The sequence below is a fragment of the Calypte anna genome, chromosome 17 (assembly GCF_003957555.1).
Source record: "Calypte anna isolate BGI_N300 chromosome 17, bCalAnn1_v1.p, whole genome shotgun sequence".
NCBI classification, from domain to species: domain Eukaryota; kingdom Metazoa; phylum Chordata; class Aves; order Apodiformes; family Trochilidae; genus Calypte; species Calypte anna.
The window spans coordinates 5236552-5250044 of NC_044262.1; the positions used below are offsets into that span (position 1 = coordinate 5236552).

The 13493-nt window shown below is 46.0% G+C and overlaps 1 protein-coding gene across 3 annotated transcripts in view; it reads left to right on the forward strand.

Moving 5' to 3' along the window:
* Positions 1–2655: 2655 nt before the first annotated feature.
* The window catches only part of GPR107 (G protein-coupled receptor 107), a 39012-nt gene continuing 28174 nt past the window's right edge, over positions 2656–13493 (forward strand). Inside the window, exons 1-8 of one of the 3 annotated variants that reach the window (XM_030460999.1) lie at positions 2656–2806; positions 8447–8572; positions 9413–9463; positions 9718–9806; positions 10434–10600; positions 12242–12276; positions 12496–12552; positions 13364–13471. In XM_030460999.1, coding sequence (XP_030316859.1) covers positions 2696–2806; positions 8447–8572; positions 9413–9463; positions 9718–9806; positions 10434–10600; positions 12242–12276; positions 12496–12552; positions 13364–13471 — 744 coding nt within the window. In that variant the 5' untranslated portion in view covers positions 2656–2695. Of the gene's footprint in view, positions 2812–8446; positions 8573–9412; positions 9464–9717; positions 9807–10433; positions 10601–12241; positions 12277–12495; positions 12553–13363; positions 13472–13493 lie in introns of those variants that run through there. The other 2 variants (XM_008491454.2, XM_030461000.1) reach the window with 2 other exon arrangements.

The following is a 13493-nucleotide window of genomic DNA, read 5'->3' on the forward strand; positions in this document are numbered from 1 at the left end:
GGAGAGCTGCAGTTGTAGCATAATCATTACAGACAACAGCCACTTTGATATTGATAGGAATGTGAAGTTAATTATAGGCATCTCTTGCCAAATAAATTATCAGAAAGATGCATAAACACAGAAAGTAAAGGTTAAAAATTCTGTTTTTAAGACCATTTAGTCTTGGGAAATATGGAACTTACTGCAACATCCTAATAGTGGGTGGAGAGTTAAAGGGGGGGGAAAAAAAAAAGAGAGATCTTTGGGCAGTTTTCAGTCTGTGGCATAAAAATCCCTGATTACTATTAGGAGGGACCTTCAGACTAAGAGAAGCTCTTCAGCTGAACCTGTTCCCAGAATTACTGGTGTTATTTTACCACTAAATTACTCAAAATGTGCCTGAGAGTAGTGGAGTAAGGCAGGAAAGCTTGGGCTGCAGCTGTGGCTGCATAAAGTCTCCAGGGTTTTCCAGGTGTGCAGCAATGACAATAATTACAACAACAAATAGATTAATTCCCATAAAATACCTGGATCAGAGTTATCTTTTCAGAACAAACGACCTCATGTTCGTGTTTACATCGGTTTCTCAGAGGCTTTGGGGTGTAGCTGTGTGCATGGCCTGATGCTGACAGGACATCTAGTGGCACCTTCAAGTTACTGCCCAGAGAATCCTGCTAGGAAAAAAAAAAAAGGATTAAATTTTTTCATGCTTTGGGGAATTTCCTGGTCCAGGTTTCTTGGGCTGGCGGTGAGATTTTTATATTTATTTCATTAACTAGGAGTATAAAAAGAAAAAAGGGGGAAATAACGTTTTAAGAGCTAACATGCAATAACATCTGAATAGAATCTATAGAATCTTGCTAACATAAAGGTAAATACTATTGCTTTTTTCCCTACCTAATTGCATATTCCAATGCAAATGTTCCAGTTGTTTCTCTGCCTCTAGATGAGGAAACTCCCCCTTCTGCTGCTCCCCACACTGAAAGGGAAAACCAGAACGTTTGAGTTCCAAGAGCTGACAGCAGAGGACAACACAGTAATGAATTATAATTATTTATATTGATAGCTTCCTGCAAGGAAGACAGATTGCATAGTCTTTCAATTTAGGTTTTTTTTTAGCAGTGTGTTAGCCTAAAAGCTATTTTAATATCTGCTACCCATGCTCAGTTTGCTGCATGTTACTCAGTTTGAGCAACCAAGAAGTCACTGAAGTCAGGCCCAATCTGCTACTTGTTTAAGTGAGATTGCAGCTGCTTAATTGCAGTTGCTTAATTGCTTCAATACCTGCAAAACTGTTACAATAAGGAAGCAGAAAGGCCTTTGTTTTGGTTTTTTGGGGTTTTTTTGTTCGTTTGGTTGGTTGGTTTGGGTTGTTTTGGTTTTTTTGAGAGCCACTGCCATGGAGCTTCCCCACCCAGGGGCTGAGGGAACAAGGCAGAATTTGGGTGGAGGAAAACCAGGATGGCACTGAGAAGGGGGAGAGGAAAAAGGGCTGGGAAGCCCCAAATCCCATGTGGAAGGACACAAACCCCAGGGACAGCAGCAGAGGGACCTGGAGAGTTGGGCTGATCCCAATGGGATGAGTTCAACAATCCAAGTGCTGGGTCCTGTGCTTTGGCCACAACAACCCCATGGGGAGCTCCAGGCTGGGCACAGAGGGGCAGAAAGGGAGTTTGGGTTGCCAGGAAGGTGACCATGAGCCAGCAGTGTGCCCAGGTGGCCAAGAAGGCCAATGGCATCCTGGCCTGGCTGAGGAAGAGCGTGGCCAGCAGGTCCAAGGAAGGGATTCTGCCCCTGTGCTCAGCCCTGGTGAGGCCACAGCTTGAGTCCTGTGTCCAGTTCTGGGCCCCTCAGCCCCTCAGGAAGGAGATTGAGGTGCTGGAGCAGGTCCAGAGAAGAGCAAGGAGGCTGTGAAGGGATCCAGCAGAATTCCTGTGAGGAAGGGCTGAGGGAGCTGGGGGTGTTGAGGCTGGAGAAGAGGAGGCTCAGGGGAGACCTCATCACTCTCTCCAACTCCCTGAAAGGAGGTTGGAGCCAGGGGGGGGTTGGGCTCTTTTCCCAGGCAGCTCTCAGCAAGACAAGAGGGCAGGGTCTCAAGTTGTGCCAGGGGAGGTTTAGGTTGGAGATTAGACAGAATTTCTTTCTGGAGAGGGTGATCAGGCATTGGAATGGGCTGCCCAGGGAAGTAGTGGATTCTCCGTGTCTGGAGCTCTTTCCAAAGAGCCTGGATGTGGCACTGAGTGCCATGGGCTGGGAACCACGGGGGGAGTGGATCAAGGGTTGGACTTGATGATCTCCGAGGTCCCTTCAAACCCAGCCAAAGAGATGGGTTAAGCTCTGCCAGGGGATATTTAGGTTGGATATTAGGAAGGAATTCTTTCCAAAGAGGCTGCTGAGGCGTTGGAATGGGCTGCCCAGGAAGGGGGTGGCTTCTCCATTCATCCCTGGAGGTTTTTAAGAAGCGACTGAACGTGGCACTCAGCGCCAGGAGCTGGGGAACCACGGCGGTGGGGAATTAAGGCTGGGACTCGATGATCTCAGGGATCTTTTCCCTCCCGAACGATTCCCGGGAATTCCGCGGAGGCTCCGTGAGGGGAGGGGGGGGGGAACAGCGAGAGGAGCCGGGGATGCGACCACGTGACCCCCGCCCCGGTCACGTGTCCACCCCTTGACCCCGGAAGTGGCGGGGGAAGAGGATGCTGACGCTGGAATAAAGATGGCGGCCCGCGGGGCTGGGGCTGCGCTGGGCCGGGCCGCGGCCCTCTTGGTGCTGGTGCTGTTCGGTTTAGGCCCGGCCGGTGCCCGCGTCCATCACCTCACCCTCAAAGTAAGGTCCGCGCAGCCCCCGGTCCTGCGGTTCCCGGGTTCCCTGAGGGCAACGGGGGGAGAGGGGGAGCCGGGGCCTGCGCGCCTCCCCCGGGCTGGGGCTGTCCCCGAGCTTCGTTCCGCTGCCTCCTCCGAGGGCTTCTTCCCCTCTTGTTGGTTTTTTTCTGTGTCTCTGCCGCCCTGGGATTCTCTGTGTTCTCTTTTTGCCGTTTCACCCCACACACACACACATCCCTTGAGGAATCCTAGGAAGGGACCTCGGGAGGTGAAGGCCTCTCCGTGCGGGTCTGAGCGGCTGTTTCGTGGCTGGGGAGGGGGAAGTGGGGCTGAGAAGTGCGGAGGTTTGGAGGTGCAAGTACTCCACGTGTTGTTAAAAGCGAGGTAGGAAGGTGGAGGTGGTGAGAGAGGGTTGCTCGTGGGGTGTGGGATGGTTTCTGAAGGCGTGTTGGTTGGTTTTGCTTTTAATCTGCACTCTTCGTGGTTTTTCTGTTCTCTTCCCTGCTTGCTTGAGTCTCAAAAAGCTTCATTTTGTTTGCTTTCTGGAGGTTTTTTTTTTACTAATGAAGCAATTAGTAGGAACAGATTAAGTTATTTGTGGTAACAGCTCTCTGCTTTGGTTTAACAGACTTCTGGTTGTGCTTGGAAAGAGTTTTGTTGTCCCGTGTGTGTATTTAAGGGTTCTTAATGAGAAGTGGTGCAGGTAGGGGGGGAAGATTTCCAGCTCCAGGGTTTTGCTCTCTTTTGTGTTTTAAGTCAGAAGCTGCTCAGTTGTTACGTGAGGGAGTGACTGCTGGGGAGGAGGTGCTTTTGAAGGGCTGGTGCCCAGCTGGTGAATGAGGATGTTAATTTTGTTCTTGCTGTCAAACACCTGCAGTATTCTGCCAACAGAAACCTTGGAAGAAGCTCCTGAAGTGGAGCATGGCTGGGAGGGGCGTTGTTGGGGCCCTCCCAAACCATTTCCAGAGCCTCCTCATCAGCCTTCGAGGTGCAGCCAGTGATGGGGGGAACATCCATGAGCTGTTCCCAGGGGATTTTCTTGGCTGTGCAGTTGTGCAACCCCCCAAATGTTCTACTACAGGGGCAGCCAGCTTGTCTCTGAAGCACTGAGGAGCTTTGGTGGTGGTTATGGAAGAGTTTCTTCTGGGCTGATCCTGACCAGGAGCCAGCAGTGTGCCCAGGTGGCCAAGGAGGCCAAGGGCATCCTGGGCTGGCTCAGGAACAGCGTGGCCAGCAGGTCCAGGGAAGGGATTCTGCCCCTGTGCTCAGCTCTGGTGAGGCCACAGCTTGAGTCCTGTGTCCAGTTCTGGGCCCCTCAGCCCCTCAGGAAAGAGATTGAGGTGCTGGAGCAGGTCCAGAGAAGAGCAAGGAGGCTGTGAAGGGATCCAGCAGAATTCCTGTGAGGAAGGGCTGAGGGAGCTGGGGGTGTTGAGGCTGGAGAAGAGGAGGCTCAGGGGAGACCTCATCACTCTCTCCAACTCCCTGAAAGGAGGTTGGAGCCAGGGGGGGTTGGGCTCTTTTCCCAGGCAACTCTCAGCAAGACAAGAGGGCAGGGTCTCAAGTTGTGCCAGGGGAGGTTTAGGTTGGAGATGAGAAAGAATTTCTTTCTGGAGAGGGTGATCAGGCATTGGAATGGGCTGCCCAGGGAAGTAGTGGATTCTCCGTGTCTGGAGATATTTCCAAAGAGCCTGGATGTGGCACTGAGTGCCACGGGCTGGGAACCACGGGGGGAGTGGAGCAAGGGTTGGACTTGATGATCTCTGAGGTCCCTTCAAACCCAGCCAATTCTATGATTCTGTGATTCCGTGATTTTCCCTGACTTAGAAACCTTCCAAACTGCCCTGGCACAGATGTTCCCTGAAGCACCCAGGGCTTCTGCTTCCCCTTATGGTGTCTCCACCACCTGGATCAATCCCTGAGCTTTCTAAAGTGGGGAATGGTTTTGGTTTTGCTGCTGTTTTGTGCCAGTTGCAACACCCACCTACCAAACACCATGGAAAGGAGGAGTTTGGGGTTGTTCCTTTGTCCACCTCCTGGACAAACAGGAGCTTTGGTGCAGCACAGTCTCTCTCTCCTTCAGCCCCTGTTTTGCAGCTTTTAGGTAAAAACAGCCTCCAAAAACTCTCCCCTTGCACAGTGCCATCTCCCTTTCAGCCTCCTTGCCCTGGCAGGCTAAAGGCTGCAGCTTTGTGGGAGTGTTTGGTGTTAGATTTCCCCAAACAACTTGTTCTAGCTGGAGTTAGAACAACCTCATTCTTGTGGCCCTGTAATTAGGGTGCTGAGTTGAAGGGGTTTTTGTTGTCAGAAAAAAGAAACTGCAGTCTGAGCAGTTTCCTGTTAAGAAAATATCCTCTGTCTTTACAGACACGTGCTGGGGGATTTATTTCTGTTGAGTTGGTTTCAAAGTTACCTTAAAAACCAAACCAAACCCAAACGCCCCAAAACAAACCAACCAACCAAAAAAAAAACCCAATAAAAATTGACATTATGGAAGCCTAGAAACAATTTTTAGAGGTTTGCAAAAGTAGGTGGGAGTTGGAATGTTTCTTTGAACTCAAATGAAGTTGCTTGGTGCTTTTTTTCAATTTATTTCTGACCAGTGGAGTGGTGTGATGTTGAAGCCATGTGTTTGGGGTAATACACTGGGAAACTTGTCCCAGAGAATGAGGAATTTCATAGCCTGGAATAGCACAGTGAGGAGCAGGGGAATGGCTGAAACTCCCACTCCCCTGACAAGGCTTTGCAGCAGCTGAGCTGTTATTTTTCTGATGAGAACTTGCAATTAGCTCGTTTCCAAAAGCAGGGACAAACCTCTCCTAGTTTGTGCTCTTGTCAAGTTTGCAGTTTCATGTTAAATTTATTAGTTGCAAGATATTTCCATGTTTTTTTTCTCTAAATACACCCCTGGTGCTGAAGCATTCACTTAGTTGTGTTCAGAACTTTGTTGTAAACTTCCAGTTGCCTATTTCTGAAGTCTGCAGTTGAGGGGTTGTAAAGAAAAGCTGGATTCTTCCATTGAATGGGATTTTATAGGCGATTCCTAATAAATCAGTCTCAGAAGCTCTCAGTGTGGGGAGCAGTAGGTGCTCTTGGAGCAGGAGCTGTTGCAAGTGGTGACTGAGGATGGGATCATGTGAAGGTGAGGGATTTGTGAACTAAATCTGTAAACTCTAAGCACTCAAAGCTGAGATAAAACCAGAGAGGAAAATGTGTGTGTGTGTTGTATGCTAATTACCTTTTGTTGGGGGGCAGGGTGTGAGCAAACAGAGTAAATAAACTTCTGTGGGACTGAACAGCTTTGAGAAGGGCTCTGAGTTCAGCAAATTGGTCATGTTTCCAAAGTGCAACCACTTTGTGGCTGGGTGGTTCTTTTCCCTTCTACCCATTTGACAGGAAGGTGACCAGGAGCCAGCAGTGTGCCCAGGTGGCCAAGAAGGCCAATGGCATCCTGGGCTGTGTCAGGAACAGCATGGCCAGCAGGTCCAGGGAAGGGATTCTGCCCCTGTGCTCAGCTCTGGACTCACAGCTTGAGTCCTGTGTCCAGTTCTGGGCCCCTCAGCTCAGGAAGGAGATTGAGGTGCTGGAGCAGGTCCAAAGGAGGCAACTGGGCTGGTGAAGGGATCCAGCACAGATCCTATGAGGAGAGGCTGAGGGAGCTGGGGGTGTTGAGGCTGGAGAAGAGGAGGCTCAGGGGAGACCTCATCACTCTCTGCAACTCCCTGAAAGGAGGTTGGAGCCAGGGGGGGGTTGGGCTCTTTTCCCAGGCAACTCTCAGCAAGACAAGAGGGCAGGGTCTCAAGTTGTGCCAGGGGAGGTTTAGGTTGGAGATGAGAAAGAATTTCTTTCTGGAGAGGGTGATCAGGCATTGGAATGGGCTGCCCAGGGAAGTAGTGGATTCTCTGTGTCTGGAGCTCTTTCAAAAGAGCCTGGATGTGGCACTGAGTGCCATGGGCTGGGAACCACGGGGGGAGTGGATCAAGGGTTGGACTTGATGATCTCTGAGGTCCCTTCCAACCCAGCCAATTCTATGATTCTCTGATTCAGCCAGGCGAGTGCTTATCTGTCCAGATGTGGTTAAATAAGACCTGATGTGCCATGCCAAGAGCTGGGATTAATTCTCTGGGAAATTAAGTGGGAAGCAGTGCAAAAGGAACCAGATGGGCTGCTCTTCCAAGCACATTAAGTTGCCTGGAAGCTGAAGGCAGCACAGCTCTAATGCTCTGGTTGAACAAAGCATCTGCTCTCAGCCAGGTGTCCCCAACCTTTTTCCTCTTCTGAGCATTAAGGGAACCATCTGCTCATGTGCCAGGGTCACTTGATACCTTTAGGGTCATCTTGATCCAGGTTGGCTGTGCCAGGATGAGATTCCTGCTGCTACAGCAAGTGAAATTTCTGTTGGGAAGGTTTTGTGCATGGGTGTCAAAACTGAGACTGGGGAAAAGAGCAAGAACTTGTTGTACTTCTCCAGTTCTTAGCTCAGTCTCCTGTACCTTGCCCAGAACACTTTGTTTGCCTTCAGCAGCTGACTTCTCTGCTTATTCTGCTATCTGATTAGCTTTTCCTAGAGGAAGCAGTTTTCCTATTTTTAGTGACAACTTGCAGAATTACTTTTAAGTCACATTTTAAACTTGCTTTTTGACTTTTGTTGCTCTGTTTCTCCTTTTCTTCCAAATAATGATCCCAGAGGAATGAGGGTCCAACTACATCCCTCTGTGTAGATTTATAAATGCAGAGTACCAGGAATATTCCTCACCTGCTGTGACAGCTGTGTGGTGTTTTACTGCTTTTCATGAGGTCCTTCAGGAGCTCCTTTTTAAATAAAACAAACTCACTGCACTTGAGCCTTTATGAGCTGAGCAAGGCTTGGAAAGGGATCAGTTTCTACAGTTTTATTGCCAGATTGAGAGGAAATAAATTATTCTGCAGCTAAGGCTGGGAGTGCAAAAGAAGGGATTGGGCTTTTCCTGTTGAAAAAACTAACTGGAGCAGTTCTGTTTGAACTCCCATCTCTGGTTTTTGGTAGTTATCTTGCTCACAAGACACAAGTCCTTGCTCCAAGTCTTTGGGAAGAATGGGAATGCTTAAGAAATTCTCATTTACCCCATACACAGAGTTTTCCAGTGTGTTAGGGGTGTGACTGTCCAAACCTTGGGCTGCCCTAACACGGAGGATCAGGTGGGCTGACAGAACACTGTGAAACTTGGGAAACTCTTGGCCAAGCCCCAGCTCTTGGTTGGGTAAGAATCACTGTAGTCAACTATTTCCTCCTCAGCCTGTTGCAATATTTGTAGTGTTCAAGCTATGGCTGTGTTGATTTGTCTACAAAAATGGGGTTTTTTTTGGTAGCAGTATTTTGTTTCATCACTAATGCCAGTTATTTAATTTCTCCCAGACTTTTCTTGCATATAGCTCAGTAGTATAGCAAGATAATTAGCAAAGATATATTTAAGTTCTTGCTGTCCAATATATTGGAAAAATTGGTCATTTCCAGTGAAATACTTCATTATATCTGAATTTATCCTAAAGAAATTTGCTCTTGGTGTTTTGCCTGAATACTTGAGTGTCAGTCTCTGCCACCCTGCTCTTGCAGGTGACTGGTTGTGATTTTATGTGAGATTTATCAACTTGTTTTCCTTTCTTTCAGGATGATGTGAGGCAGAAGGTGCACCTGAATACCTTTGGCTTCTTCAAGAATGGTTTCATGACAGTCAATGTCAGCAACCTTTCCCTGAAGCCCCCAGTGGGCTCTGATGACAAGAGTGGCTTATCAGTAAGTTCCTTTCAGCCCAACCAGTGTTTTAAACTTCCTCTGAAATTAATTACCTGTGCACTGAATGCCTGAACTTGGCTGAGGTGTCAGACCCCAACTGGTGGTGCTCTTGGCTTTGCTCCCCACCATCAGTTTATGAGGAGCTGGGTGCTGGTTGATTTATCCTTGAGCATTATTCAGCTTTAATTGATCAACTTGAATTTATCAGCTCCTGGGCTGAGCCTGGGGAGATTGTTTGTAACCGGTGGTGAGCAGAGGCTTCCTCAGCAGCTCTCTGGTGTCATGTTGGTGTCATCATCCAACACATCTTTTAATTGCTTTATCAGGAGGTTTCCAGAAGAGTGACTGACTTATTTTTAGAGGACTCTTAATATTAACACAAAATATAGCACATTGTTGGTAATATTAACAGGGACTGAAATACTTCAGGAGAAAACTGACTTGTGTTCTTTTTTGCTCAGTTTGACCTCTGTATTAGTGCAAATATTAAATATTTTCCTCAAGCAAAAACATTTAAAATAATAATGCTTTTTTTTGGTGGTTTTGGTTGTTTGTTTTTTTTTTTTAATGAGATAAGTGAAAAGGTTCAGGGACAGAAGTTTCTCTAAGGCAGTTTGTGTTTGGGTCAGTATATATTTGGTTCTTGGTGGATATGAATGAAGCAGCAAGTTTATTATATTTGAATATTTTTTCTGTCTAACAAGAAAAATATGTAATTTCTGCCTTAAACCTGGGTTAATTGGAGAGCAGTAACTTTCAGTCTTTCAGGGGTGGTTTCTCTTCTGGTATGAGGGGAACCTGAGCTGTTTTTATTTGACAGATTCTTCTGAATTCTTTTAGGTGGGGTTCAGCTTGGATCGAACAAAGAATGATGGGTTCTCCACTTACCTGGTAAGAGAAGTCATCTTGCTTTTCCAAACTGGGGGCATCTCAGTCTGCCTTAGTCCAGGAATGGTTGGAAGAAATGAAAAAAAAAAAAAGGGAGAGAGGAGTTGTGTGGGGAAGGCCACCTTCAGACATATGGAGATTAAGGATAATTCAGTTTTACAACTTGCTGGACTAAGAATGGTAAAGCCTGGGGGGTGGGGAGACCATTTCTTCCAAGCAGGGGAATATTTGAAAGGTGTTTTTATTTTTATTACCAGGATGAAGAAGTAGATTACTGTATCTTGAAAAAGAAACCAGAGCAAGATGCCTCTGTTATAATCTTATTTCTGGACTTCAACACTGAAGTGTGAGTGAATGCCCCACCTGAAGTTATTTCTCTTGTTGAAGCTAAAGTAACACTTGGGAAATGTCCCCAAGGACTTGGAAAGCTGCTGTGCATTTGGTTTATTTTTTAAGGGGCTATATGAGAGCAGAGGGGAGGTGAAAGGAAAAAGCCTGTAGTATAAAATGGCACATGAATTCTTGATGTCTGTTGGAGGCATAAGAGGACATAGGGCAAAATAATCAGACCTTAATTGTGCTGAAGGCAAGAACTTGAGCCCTTGGGCTGCTTCTGCTCTTGTACTGAATGTGCCTTTTTATTGTTTGCCTTGAAATATCTGTTTTATGGAGCTACCTTTGAGGCCTTGTTACTTTGCTTTGGTGGGAATGCAGTTTCTGCTGAAACTCTGGTTACCAGAACTGAATAAATTTGCTTTTCTTCAGCTGCTCTTGAATTTGATGTGAATTCATAGTGTGACTTCTCCCACAGTGATCACTTGAGTGCTAGGCTGCTGTAAGTCATGGCTTGGTGCTTGCCTCTTCTCTGTGGTGGTAAAAGCAAGTTAACACAAGTAGATTTTCCTTTATTGGGTATATGTAGGCTATGAAATGCTGATTTGCTTCTATTTTCTCTAAAAATCTCTTTATTTAGTGTGAAGGTTTGGTTCCCTGCAGAAGCTGCTTCTTTGTTACCTAAAATTTCATTTGTGTCTGAGGAAAACTTGACTGCCTTAAGTACCAAGCCACTGAAGTCTTCTGAACAGAGCAGTAGTTCTGCTAAAACTCCTACAAAGACCAAAGAAAATGCAGACAGCGAAGGTAAGCCTGCTAAACCTGACCTGGATGTGCTCTCAGAGCTTAGTTCCTTGTTGATCTGCATCCAGCACTGTGGTGGGGGTCACATTCTGGGCTTTCCTTGGGCTAAACTTGATACATGGTCTTGTGTAAACCTGTCCAGTTCAGCTGATCCAACAGAGACCTGGTGTGACTGTTGGAGACCTCCAGTGCTTGTGAGAAGGGGTTGGGATACTTCACTTGTCTTTTGTCTGACAAAAAGAAGGCTGAGGGGGAGTTTGAAGGAAAGTTAGGACATTATCAATGCCAAGCCAGTTTTAGTGGCACACAGTGCAACCTCTGCTTGTTCCCCCTTAAGTCTTGGGTGTCTCAAATTGGATTTTAGGCAGGAAAATAAGAATTTCCTAGGTATATATTTTCCTAAGAAAAAAAAGACTTTCCAGCATTGTAGCAGATAATTTGCAGAAGTCATAGAACCTCCGTCCTTTGGGGTTTTAAACTCTTGGCTAAACAAAGCCAGGGACAATTTGATACAGTATTGGGGGATGCTAGGAGTCAGAAGTTGGATTAAATACCTCCACAGGGGGTTCTTCCACCCAATGTTTGTATGAGTGTGTGTGTAACTGATAGAAGATAATGAGGATGGAGGAGTAACATTACCAGTAACCTTTCCTGGAGGCACAGCTCTTTGTCTGCCTTCCAGCCCATCAGACAAAACAGTTTTATAATCTCAGCTCTGATGGGATTAGCTCTAAACCATTTGTTATCCCTTCCTGGATGAGTTTAGACTTCAGATCAGGCTGCTCAGCAGTCTGGTCTGAAGTAGTCTGAGTCTGTCTTGGCCTGTCAAATCAAAGCTGGTGAATTTTGCACAGCTGTTGTATCAAGTCAAGAACTCAAGCTGGATGGCACTGCAGATAATTGATCTGACAGCTGTAGTTTTGCTTTTTCTTGAGTTAAAAAGTGCAGCAGGAATATTGACAGTGCAGTGAGGTGGGGGAGCCAAAAGCAAAGCTTAGGGCTTGAACTTTTGCTTCCTAATAGAATGGGATGACCTTCCATTTGAAAAGCTCCTTACAGGAGAGGAGTGAAACTGAAGCTGACATGTTGCTCTGCTGAGGTCTCTTGTCAGGTTAAGTTCTTCACATTCAGAACAGATGCTGACTTGGCAGGTCACCTGGGCTTTGGGGTTTTGTTTGTGGTTTTACTGGGGCTTTGCTTAGGAGAGAGCTGAGAACTTTTTCCCTTCCTGGGGGTTAATTAGGATTTCTGTATGTTTGTCAGGCCATGTAGTGATGTCCAGATGAAGATTGGTCAGGGAGATTAACAGCACTCATTCCTAACAAGCTGGTATCTGCCTCCTGCATCATTGGGATTGGGGTAGTTGGAAAGATTTCTTAGGTGGGCTTTTGTAGAGGGTGTAATGGTAAAGAAACCTGTCCTGGTGTTTGAGGATTCATTTGGAATGTATGTTAATTGTAGGAAGAGTCTTGGGAGAGTAATGAGGGGCTGAAAAGGAATAGATGTTAATGATTAGCTAGGAAACTGCCACACAGACAGGGATAGGGAGATTTGAGTAAAGTATTGGCAGTGAGGAAAAGGTGGTAGACATCCTCAGACTAAATGCAAACACTCTAACTGTACCATTAATGCTTTTATCTCTAGATAAAAAGTCCAAACCAAGTACAACAACCTCCCAGGTAAGAAATGATCTGCTTTTCTCCTTCAGAAAGAACCTGGGGGGATATTCCAGTATAAACATAGCCAGAAAGTGGAGAGTATTTATTTTCTATTGCTCTCAGCTTCCACTGTAAATATACAGAATGCAGTTTTGAATGTCTTGGTAATGTAGCCAAATTTGGCAGTTACCTGCTTTAAAAAAAAATAAAAAATCTAAAAGTCTCTCTTCCTTTTCCCAGGGTGTAATAGAACAAGAACATCCTGTTCACAATGACAGAGGAACTTTTTCATTTCAGGTAGGTCATTGGTGTCCACTCATAATGTGTGCAGGCAGCTCCTTCTCTGTAAAAAAAAATGTTGCTTCCTACTCTAATCCTCATTTGTTTGGTATGGAAGCCTCTCTAACAGCTCAGTGAGTTTTTTGAGTGGTCTCTTGTTTAGAAAAAGTGCTGGAAATCTTTCCTTGGAAGATGTGAGGGCTGTTTTTAAGTGTCTTTGGTATGATGGAGTCCTAAATATCTCAGAATGTGAGCCTCAGCATCTTAAAGTCTTTACTGTGATGCAACAGTGGGGACAGGTTTCTAACAACAACCAACTGTGGCCTGACTGATAACTCCCTTAAGGGGAAGATTGTCTGTATGAAACCAGATTGATGCTTTCTTTCAGCAGCCTTGTGATTGCCTCCTATAAAACAAACACTTTTAAAATTCTGTTATGTGACACAAATCTCATTTCCATAGCTGTCCCAATTTGTATAGCTGGGGGAGGAACAATATTTATGCTTCAGGGCAAGTATGAGCAACATTTTACACTTCATCTTAAATACACAAGACTTCTTATCTCTTCTCTGGGGTGAGCCAAGTTAACACTGATACCCAAATGTTTCTAGCACTGCTCTTGGAGTGCATAATCCTTGATAAGAGCATGATTTTGCATCTGGAATTCTGAAACTTGGAGCCATTCTGATATTCTCAGAACAGGATACTTGCTGAAAGGAACCAACTGACCCTAAATAACTGACTCCATGCTTTGGCAGGGATGGCTTCTTACCAGGGCAGCCCTTTTGGGAATGAGAAGAATGCTGACTTGCCTATTCCTTCTTTTCAGTTCTTTTTCAACATCAGTTCTGATAATCAAGAAGGTCTCTACAGTCTCTATTTCCACAAGTGTGGCAGTGATGGGCAGGCTCATGACCAGCGCCTCTTTAATCTCGATGTGAGTGCAACTTCTCAAATCT